This window comes from Poecilia latipinna, unplaced genomic scaffold (genome assembly GCF_001443285.1).
Source record: "Poecilia latipinna isolate Pla-1442-1.1 unplaced genomic scaffold, P_latipinna-1.0 Scaffold1980, whole genome shotgun sequence".
Taxonomy (NCBI): domain Eukaryota; kingdom Metazoa; phylum Chordata; class Actinopteri; order Cyprinodontiformes; family Poeciliidae; genus Poecilia; species Poecilia latipinna.
The window spans coordinates 120,341-131,022 of record NW_015114596.1 but is presented as its reverse complement, the minus strand read 5'-3'; the positions used below and the strand labels follow the sequence as shown (position 1 = coordinate 131,022).

At 43.9% G+C, this 10,682-nt stretch overlaps 1 protein-coding gene across 1 annotated transcript; it reads right to left on the bottom strand.

Annotated features, from left to right (window-relative positions):
• Positions 1 to 4,873: 4,873 nt before the first annotated feature.
• LOC106935571 (gamma-aminobutyric acid type B receptor subunit 2-like) lies at positions 4,874 to 9,642 on the bottom strand. The gene is made up of 11 exons (XM_015016097.1): positions 9,621 to 9,642; positions 9,069 to 9,219; positions 8,870 to 9,002; positions 8,120 to 8,218; positions 7,924 to 8,049; positions 7,585 to 7,695; positions 7,280 to 7,507; positions 6,864 to 7,031; positions 6,739 to 6,799; positions 6,585 to 6,666; positions 4,874 to 5,222 (listed from the first exon to the last, which is right to left on the bottom strand). Exons 1-11 carry the CDS (start codon positions 9,640 to 9,642, stop codon positions 5,075 to 5,077), a joined length of 1,329 nt encoding a protein of 442 aa, XP_014871583.1. The 3' UTR covers positions 4,874 to 5,074.
• Between the last annotated feature and the right edge of the window lie 1,040 nt (positions 9,643 to 10,682).

Genomic DNA, 10,682 nt, shown 5'->3' with positions numbered 1-10,682 from the left:
CAATATAAATGATTTTATTATTATATATTATTTTTCCATGACGATAGGTGAGGCTCTGCCTCACCTGCCTCCCCTGACCCCACGTCACTGGTTCAGAACCCGAACATGTTTTGGTTCTGAACCAGTCGGTGATCAATTTCTGTTGCTTTGCGCCCTCTAGTGGAATAAAAATGACACAACACGTTCAGGCTTCATTTTTATTACAGAGAAATGATGGAATATTTATTCACTGATTTATGATGTTGCCACAGGCATTGTGGCAGTTATCCCCGATCAGCCGGTAGTTCGGGCCTCCGGCTCCAACAAGGTCCGACACCGTTTTGGTTCCCCTGAAGTTCTTGGACTCGATGACCTGCAGACAGGAAGAGGGTCCATCATGATACAGTTTCCGGAAGGAAGCTTCCATTTGAGCTTATTGTGAGCTAATGCCAAGTTAATGTAAGAGCCTCTGTGGCGCTGATCGCAAATGAAGTCATATTTTCCAGTTAAATATCACTTCAGAAAAGTCTGGATCTCCTGTCCTGCCATGGTGAGCAGCGTGGTCACCATCTCAGCTCTGTGTCATAAAACACTTCATCTGGAGTCTGTTGGCGGGTATTAAGTCTACATATTAATAACATAAATCAGCCGACCACAAACTGAATCAGCTGTCCAGGTATTTCCCCTACAGCTCAGCTTAACGCTCGTTTGTCTGACACTAACTGGCTGCGATGCGCTGTTTCAAATTTAGTAGTTGGACGATTTGCAATCAGTGTAAATCTGCAAAACACCACATTTTTATTTAACGGACACGGAGTTTTCCACAACACGTTCAGGAACCTCAGAGGAACCAAGCAAGTTGGAGATGATGCTGCTGGACTTCGTCTGCTTTGTCTCAGCCAATTACAGGCTACAAGCATCTGGAGAGAGAGCTTTGGTGCAGAAACGCCCCCTGTTGGTCAGTGGTGTTTAAAAGATTGAAAAAACAAAGCAGGGTAGAGAAAAAGGAAAGCTGGAAACAAACGCAGCCTAATGTGAAAAAACGGACAACTTTTTCACAAAAACAAACTCGTGTTTAGTAATGGCAAAAACTGTTAAATCAAGTCAATGAATTGTGTGTAGCTGTGGCATATGGAGAAGAAAGCTGAAGTATTCTTGTGATGTCCCATAAATGTCTTATAGTTGGAAGAAACATGCAGCTTTTCCACAGTCACTGGTCTCAAAAACCAGTCCAAACTGGTTCTGGACTGGGAAAAGTCAGGCTTTTCAGGAGGCCAGAAGTTCCGACCTCAACTTCAGCTAACAGTTGAATCCCAGGAAACCAACCAGTCTAAGGAACGTTTACCAATCCTCTGGGAAGGCAGAAGCTTGTGTGTGGTCTTTAACCACCACCGAACACTTGGTGGCGCTGTTGTACCTCAGATGTTTGGTGTGTTTGCTGCTCACCCGCCAGTTGGAGCTCATGTGTTGAGCATCGGTCACCACCGTCTGAGAGGAAACCCCATATCCGCCTCCTTTATGGATCAACCACTGAGATCTGTCAGCCAGAGTCACCCTGCAGAGAAACCACAGCACCTCCGAAGGTTACAGAGCCACCATTTTGTTTGCTAGCCATCTGCTAGGACCTTCTCAGAGAAGTAAACTGGAGATCAAAGAGAACCATGTCTCTGGGTTGATGGTAGAAATGCCTATATTCTCTTTAATGTGCAATTTACCTCTGATTGCTATGACTAACTTCACCACAAGATGGCGGTACTTACTCGATACCGGCCCTTTAACTCCTGAAACATTAAAAAGACACCAGAGAGAAAACTGGATCTCAGTCATGTTCCTCATCAACCTGCAGCTCTTTGGATCCCAGCTGATCAGTTCTGACCCGAACAGATCAGAACCGGATCCAACAACTCAAACTGGGTTTAAATTGCAGATCTGAGAAATAGACCAGGAGCCAGGAGCTTTCAGGATCAGTTACCATGACAACGCAGATGATGCTCATCCCTACATTAAAACGTCACCTGGTGACCTTTGAACCCACCTTAGGACAGAAACGTGTGGATGGGCCACAACTTTCTGAAGAGAAACAAAACTGAAGGTTTAATCTATGGACCTAAAGAGGGACGATCTAGAGTTATAGATCTAGACCAGGGCTGGATGATGCTGGTCCTGGAGGTCCGAGTCCTGCAGCTCTAACGTCTCCCTGGTCCAACACACCTGAATCCAGCAGCTGAATCTCCTCCTCAGTGCAGTCAGGTTCTGCTAACGGCCTCAGTGTTTGACTCAGGTGTGTTGAAGTTGAGACATGTAAAGGTTGCAGGAGGCCCTCCCCTCCTGAGCCAGAGTTATAGATCTAGAGTTATGGATCTAGAGTTATAGATCTGGAGTCAGATTCAGTTCTTCCAGCTGGGAACTAGAGCTCAGGCTGACCTCTGACCTTCAGAGCCACATAAAGACGCTCCAGTCTGCCTTCTATCAGCTGAAGAACGTTTTCCAGATTCCAGGATCTGGTTCTAGTTGCAGAACCAGATGTACTTTGGTAAGTTCTAGTATTTTTTGTTCGTTTCACAGTTGACGACTTGATGATGTTTCTGCTCTGCTGAGACGACCTCCAGCTCCAACGGTTCTCCAGGCTCTTTGCTAATGTTTCCATTGATTTCAGTTTCACTGACCGAACTCCACAGTGGCTGATGATTCCAATTGTAACAGGAAGGTTTCCCAGCGGGCGCCGCATCGCCTCCGCCAGGTGGACCCGCTTGTTGTAGAGGTCCGTCAGGGCGGAACCGGACAGGTCGTAGTGGAGGGCACCAGTGGATCCTGTCAGGGGAAAAACAGTCAGTCGGTCAGTCAGGCTGCAAACCGCAGAGCGGCTCTGAAGGCGCCTGTTGAAGAAGATTCTAGGTTATAATATTTCTTAAGAAAACTCTTTGGCTCGAACTTCTTCATCCCAGGTTCTCCCGGCGCGCTGCGTGTAGCCACACAAAAACAACAACGAGTGCAGACGTCACAGAATTACAGTTTAATCCAATAGAAAACGACGCATAAAATTACAACAGAAACTGCAGAACAACAGAGACATACATTCATTTACCTGGCATAAATGGAAAGAAGAAGAAGGAAAGAAAGAAAGAAAGAAAAGCAAAGACGTCCAAAGACGTCTTTGGAGAATTGCAAGAGCAAATCTGATTTCTTACTTCTGTGTAGAAAGTTTTATAGTAAAAGGCGTATTCTTATCTTTAATTTATTCAAATAAGGCGTATCTTTGCTCATCCAACCAGGAGCTATCTCTGACCCTCTCTCAAACTAGAAACCCCTGCCGTGTTTACGGCTTTTCACAGATGAGTGTGAAAAGCTGGAACTTCTCCTGATGGTTTCCCACACAGACAAAAGATCCTAGCAAACCATCTGCTGTAACTACAAGTAAAATAACGGTCAATAGGCCAAAATAAGTTACTGATTTAAAACCACAATTTAGGCCATTTGAATCAAGACATGCTCAGTTTTAAAACTAGCTTATTTTAAATTTATTTTCTTAACACGCCTCACCTCCAGACGACGACTCCACAGAACCGGCCAGCAGAACCAGAGCGGCTGAACACAGCAGAACTTTACAGAACATCATGGTGGACGGGTCTGTGGCCAGAGGTCCGGCCCAGCTTATAAGGAGTCCAGAACCTCCTCCCACTCACATGCTGGGATTTTCCACTGCAGATTTCATCACAGCAGCAGAGGCTGAAAGTCAAACAGGCAGAAAAACACGACCCAGTTCTACAGAACCACCTGTAAGGAACAAACTGCAGCCTGTTGGATCATTTAGCCATGACAGGAAAAATGGTTCATCTTTCAGTTTCATGTTATTCAGTCATTTATTAATACCAGGTTCAAACTAAATTTTTAGTTTGAAAACTAAAAATGTTTTAGCTACAAGCTACATATTTGGCATGATAGCTACAATTTTATTTTCCAAACTAAATTTTTCTTTTTAAATTAAGTATTTAGTTTGGAGCTAAATGATTACCTAAAATATGTAGCTTCTGATCTACATATTTAGTTAAATATTTGCTTGGAAAATAAATATTTAGCATGCTAACTAAGAATTCAGTTAAGCTAAATATTTAGCTTCTTAATTACATTTTATTTACAAACTAAATATTTAGCTAGGAGCTAATTATTTAGCTAAAGGATTTAACTTCTTAACTTTAGCTTTTGGCTAAATATTTGGCTGCTTACTAGCTAACTATTTAGTTAGGAAACAAAAAATTTAGTATGGAGTTAAATATTTAGCTTAACTAAATATTTGATTTGTATATGAAATACTTAATTGTTTTTAAATTGATATTTATAAATGAATAAATAGCTTGACTTTGCTAAATGAACCTCTGTGTTTTTCTGTCATGTCAGGCTGAATAATCCAGATTATTTCGTTTCGGTTTAAACTAGTTTAGCATAAAGCTGCTGTAGGTTTTGGTTGCAGTTCCACTGCTGTCCGCTAGAGGGCCCCACTCAGCAGCAGAGGCCTAATTCACGTTAATTTCAGTTTTCTTTGTCGTTTTCTCATGTCTGCTGTTAAAGAAACATGAAATCTGTTTGTAGTCGTCAGCTGAGTGACGATATCGGACATCTGCTCAGGTTCTGCCCTGGTTCTGGTCCGGTTCTGCTCTGGTTCTGGTCCGGTTCTGCTCTGGTTCTGGTCCGGTTCTGTGCAGCTGTCAGAGTTAAACTTTGGTCCGATGTTGTTGCTCAGAAGTTCCTGATCTGCTGCCAAAGCAAAGAGGTGAAATCATCAGATCTGCTCAGACCTTCAGCCTGGAACGTTTTCTCTCTTCTTTCATATCAAAGGTCGTTTCCAAACTTTATTTTCTCAGGTAAACAAGTTTATGAATGAAACGTCCAGGTTTGATCTTTTGTTGTTTTTATAAATTCTTTATCAACAAAATTTGGCTTTTTTGGCAAAACCTTTCATGATGAAGTAAAAACTGATTTCTACAAAATAATGACAATAAAAGGAAGATAATTTATACTGTCTAAATATTTCAACAACAGTTCATATTCATTGCTCTATTTTCCCACAGGAAGTTCCTGGTTGCACAGCTTCCTGTCCTCAGCTATACAGGAAGTGGTCCTGCTGGCGGGGAGCGACGACTTCCTGTTCGCCGAACAGGCTGGAGCTGCTGGAGCAGACGCCGCCGATGACGGGGAGGTAGGAGAGATGGAGAATGGGCAGCTGCAGGGAGAGCCGGCGCCGGATGCTGTAGAACCAGACAGAACCAAACCGGGTCAGACAGAACCGATCAGAACCAGACAGAACCGATCAGAACCTGTTCTGTAAGCGTTGATAACGAAGAACCTCTGAGTTGTTTGAACTGAACTGGAAGTTCAGCTTTTGAGGATCATCAGGTTTTTCCCTCCACTGTCGCCCTGTGCTTGCTGCAGATGCAGCTTCTGTCCGATTTGCTGCTTTCCTGAAACGTCCTTCACTGATTGGCCACAATTTTAATTTGGTTTTGGAATAAAATTTTATTTAATTGAAAGTGAAAATACACTGCTCAAAAAAATAAAGGGAACACTCAAATAACACATCCTAGATCTGAATGAATGAAATATTCTCATTGAATACTTTGGTCTGTACAAAGTCGAATGTGCCGACAACAAAATCACACAAGAATCATCAATGGAAATCAAATTTATTAACCAATGGAGGCCTGGATTTGGAGCCACACAATCCACACACAATTAAAGTGAAATGTTCCCTTTATTTTTTTGAGCAGTATATTTTACCTGAGTGAAGTTGCCCCACCCCCCACTTTCATAAAATCAAACAAAAATAGTGTCAATCAACTGGACTCCGTTTGTGCTGCTATCATTCCAAAGATATTAAGAAAAATGTTTCTGTGAATTTCATTTGAAATTAAGTGCTAACCTACGAACATGAATAATTTAATTTTAACGTTGATGAAATGATCTTATCTAGAATGAACTGGTACCCCACCTCCCAAAACACACTGGGTGAGCTGTAGTTTAGTTTCTGACCACCAGAGGGCGCGATTACACAAACTGTACTGTTGAAGTAGGACTAGAGCAAAACATGCTAACTATCTGGTCAGCTGTTTCCATCTCAGTTTCATGACCGACAGTCAGCACTTATTTTCAGTGTCAGTGCACAAACTGATGTTCATTGACCTTTGATGACCTCTAGAAACATTTCTTTGTATCTTTAAAATGATAGCTGTACAAACAAAAAATTTTACTACACAAACGTTTGACATCAATTTTGTCTGATTTGAAGAAGGTGGGGAGGCATCTTCACTCAGGTAAAATATTTTTGCCACATTTGATCTGTATCTAAATTCAGTCAGTTTTAGTCCTATGGAAAATATTTACTTTAGTAAAGTTGAAGGTTGAGCACATCGTTTGTATTTTCAGAGAGACAGGAAACGGCAGCAGTTATCAGGAGAAACGCTTTGAATCAAAGTATTTCTGGGAACAGAAGTCGTCCAAACACGCCACCCTGAGGAACACCGGCTCCGAGCAGCTGGAACAAAATGGCGGCTCTGTGATAAAAGAGGCTGGCGGCTCAATGAGCGTTGTCATGACGATGATGCTCCACTCACCGCTCTGGGGAGTTGATGTTCTCAGCTGGAGGTCTCGCCGCACAGACCTGGGCGTCATGAGTCCCAGACGCCGTTCCACATCCTGAAGGAAACGTAAGAAACTCAGGTTAGCAGCAGGAACACGACTTCCTGTGGGCGAGCGAGCGGCTGTTACCCGTTTCCTCCTGCAGCGGGGCAGAAAGCTCCATGGTGATGGTTTCAATCTGGACGTCCAGCTGTGGAAACCAGAGGAGACGCGGTTACACCTGGAGCTTCAGCTGTTCACCTGCAGCGCCTCACCTGGGCGCTTTGACTCCTCAGGTCCTGGTTCCTCCTCCTCAGACGCTCAACGCCCGCTTCCTCTGCAGCATCAGCCTGCATCTCCTCCACCCGCTGCAGCTCCTCCACCCGCTGCAGCTCCTCCACCCGCTGCAGCTCCTCGCTGCTGCTGCTCAGCAAGCAGAGAACCTGGAAGCAAAAGGTTAAGAAAATCTGGCAGCAAGATGAAGCTGAAGCCTGATGAAATCAGCAACAGAGTTAGAAAACTCAACAAGTACCGAACCGAAACCAGGAACGTTTCAGCATTAGAGGAATTCTTGTGTATGGTTAGCATTTAGCATTAGCTTCAGCTAAATACCACGTTGATGTAGCGGTTTAGCATTAGCGTAAGCTGTCCATGATTAGCGCGTTGGGCTAACGCAGCTAGCTTTAGTCACCTGAGGTGCGAACAGGCCCATGAGGATGAAGAGGTTGCAGCTGAGGATGAGGATGCTGCACAGACAGAACTGGGCGGCGGGGTCACTGGAGGTCAGCAGCGACCCGGCCGCTGTGGACGCGCTGAACCCGGTGAGGGAGAACATGCTGAGAGCCAGGAGCTGACCGCTGACCGCCGGCGCCGCGGCGTCCGCGGTCCGGATGTTCCAGGCCAGGAAGCAGCCCAGACCCTGAGGAGGAACCAGCGGGTTAGTTTAACCTGTTGCCATGGAAACGGTCTGCTGTCACGGTTGCATGAGGTTCTGACCAGCAGAGGGGCTTTGTATCCGCAGACGGCGGTCAGCCACAGCTCCATGTTGGCGCTGCTGCAGCGTTCAGAGGACCAGCGAACGACGACGTCCTGATCAGCCGCCACGTCCTGAGCAAACAAAACCACAACTAACTAGTTTAGATAAATAGTTAGTTTGGTTACTAACAGTATTCAGCTTTTTAATTAAATATTTAAACTTAACATTTCTAAACTAAACTCTCCTGTTTCTCTATTTTCAGGTCAAATCATTTCTGACAGTGAAGCTTCAACGTCTGAAGATGTCCAGACGTTCTGGAGCCTCTGGACCGGTTCTGGCCCGGTTCGGAGGCTCCTCACCTCCATCTGGTGCTGCAGAACCTCCCGTCTGAGCGGGTCCAGGATCTGCCAGGAGGTCAGAACCAGCAGGTCCAGCAGGAGGATCCAGAGCTGAACGCGGCCCGTTTCCTGCAGCCGGTTCTGGTTCTGGAAACACAGAGATGTCAGCATTCCCTCTGGACCCGGAGCGGTCCATCCGGACCCGGAGCGGTCTTACCTTCAGCCGGACGCTGCAGACAGAGTAGACCCTCCAGGTTCTGGTGAGCAGCGCCGCCAAACCCACAGTGTGACCCAGAGACAGAGTCCACAGATGGACCTGCAGCACAGGACCCAGGAGTTCTGGTTCTGGTTCTGGACTGTAACAGTCTGGGTTTTATCCTGCGGTTTAGCTTCATTACGTTTAGTTCAAATTATTTCCATAAATGCGTCAGAATTTTCCCAAAAGCTTTTTTTCTTCCATCTGGATAAAATCAGTTTAAATAAACAAATCAAACAATAAATACAAAACAAGGAATATAAAAAGTAAAAGAAGTCATTCAAATTACATTAATAAGTTTTATTAGTGATCATTATTATATTGTTTAGCTTTAGTAGTTTTTTTATGTTCTGGTTAATTTTTACCTGCAAAATTCAGAAAAGTCAAAGTGATTAATTATTAATGAATATTCAGCAGATGAAACCAGTTTACTAAATAGATTCAGTTGTTTTTCTCTTTTGCTGTTAGCGGTTAGCATCAGCTGACAGCTGCTGTAAACAACCTATGGAGTGAAAAAACTGTTCCACGTCTAATAAAACACCAATGAAGGTTAATTATCTCCAATTTGTTTCAGTGTTTTTTATTTTGCTTTATAAACGATTTGGCTCCTGTTACACTTTTTATTTATTTCACTTCAAATGTTTTATCAACCTGAGTTTGTTTCTTTTGGTTTAGTTAACTAGAATAACTTGGTTCTGGTTCTGGACTCACAGAGCAGAACATCTCCAGCGTCGGGCCCGGCAGCGAGGTCCGGTCCAGGCCGGAGAACAGGACCGAGCCGGAGGACAGCAGGAGGCCCAGCAGCAGCAGCTCGTCCTGGGGAGAAGCTCCAGGCCGCCGGGGCCTGGAACCAGACGGACAGCTGAGTTCTGGGAGGTTCTACTGGACCCAGAACCGGACCTGGACCCACCAGCACCAGCGGCCGATGATGATGATGCAGAGGACCGTCAGGGTGATGAAGATGGTTCCGGCAGCGGCTGCTGACAGGACGCAGTAGAGGAGGAGGCCGACCCGGCGGTGCTGCTGCCGGACCAGAGTCTGGTCTCTGGCCGGTCCCGGACCTGCAGAACAGAACCGGGTCAGTTTGAACCCAATGACCTCTGGACCGCCAAAGGGACGGGGAACCCAGAGAGACCCGGAATGACCCGGAAACTTTCATCTGAATGTAGAGAAGAATTCTGCAATTTTTGTTTTATTTTACCTTTAATGATAATAATGATAATAATAATGATGATAATAATAATGATGATAATGATGATGATAATAATGATAATAATAATGATGATANTTCAATGTTTCTGGCTGACATTGATTCAATGTTGTTTCAATCATTCTGTGCTATCTGGGTAGTGTAATGACAAACTGAGTCAAACCATCAGCTGGTGATTGTGACACCGCGACACACTGAGTGAGACGTAGCTGTAAAACTAAAGTAGACGTCATTTAAAGGGAAAGGACTGACTTACGCTGTTAGCCAGACCCATTCAAGCATTTTCAACTGAGAGAACTCTTGTTCCTGAACTGGTTCGGTGCCTTCAAACTGTGGTGCTCCGTTGAAAGCCGACGCCCGTTTCCACCAGACTGGGGAACCCAGCATTCGTCGTCAACAGAGGGTGTTGTACAACATGGTGGGAGGACGTCATACCACAATGGCGGCGCTAGCTGAGCTGTGCACTGTGTTGCTTCTTTGTTTACATATCTTACTTTAACAAGCCACAGACCTTTCATCTGATAATAGTCTGACAATATTCACCTTTACTGTACATAACAACGGGACTATTGTCATGAATCTAGCTAGTAGCATGATAAACATCTTTGCACCAAGGTATTTCAGTTTCCCAAGCTGCATTTTCTTTCAGATATTTTAGGGAAAAAAAATCCTCAAATAGGCAAATTTCTCAAGAGTAATTTGGTGTTCAGTTCCACCGAAATTGGCAGGGATCTACTGGATCCCTAGTCTGTGTTATTGTTTGGTTATGGGATGCTATTTTGGAAACATGCAACTGGATTATTTCTCACTATTTCCACAGAAAAAGTCGAAAGAAATTCCGTTAAGTAGCTTTTTTATCTCTTCATTTTCCTTCTTTACATACATACTTCGATACCCACATACATACATTTAAACACATGCACACAAAAACAACATATTATTTGTGTGCATATTATTTGCTCAAAAAAATAAAGGGAACACTCAAATAACACATCCTAGATCTGAATGAATGAAATATTCTCATGGAATACTTTGTTCTGTACAAAGTTGAATGTGCTGACAACAAAATCACACAAAAATCATCAATGGAAATCAAATTTATTAACCAATGGAGGCCTGGATTTGGAGCCACACACAAAATTAAAGTGAAATGTTCCTTTTATTTGTTTGAGCAGTGTATATGTGTGTGTGTGTGTGTGTGTGTGTGTGTGTGTGTGTGTGTGTGTGTGTGTATATATAGTGCATGTGTATATATATACACACAAATAATACTATATTAAACTGAATCATCTAAGAATATCTCTTGTCATATTA

Bases quoted from the DNA above. Each gene is read 5' to 3' on its own strand.
- LOC106935571 (XM_015016097.1), bottom strand. From the start codon at position 9,642: ATGGGTCTGGCTAACAGCGTAA. The intron at 9,220-9,620 runs GTCAGTCCTTTC...TCTGTTCTGCAG, and splicing joins GGGTCTGGCTAACAGCGTAA to GTCCGGGACCGGCCAGAGAC. The intron at 8,050-8,119 runs GTAAGACCGCTC...CTGTGTTTCCAG, and splicing joins TCTGCAGCGTCCGGCTGAAG to AACCAGAACCGGCTGCAGGA.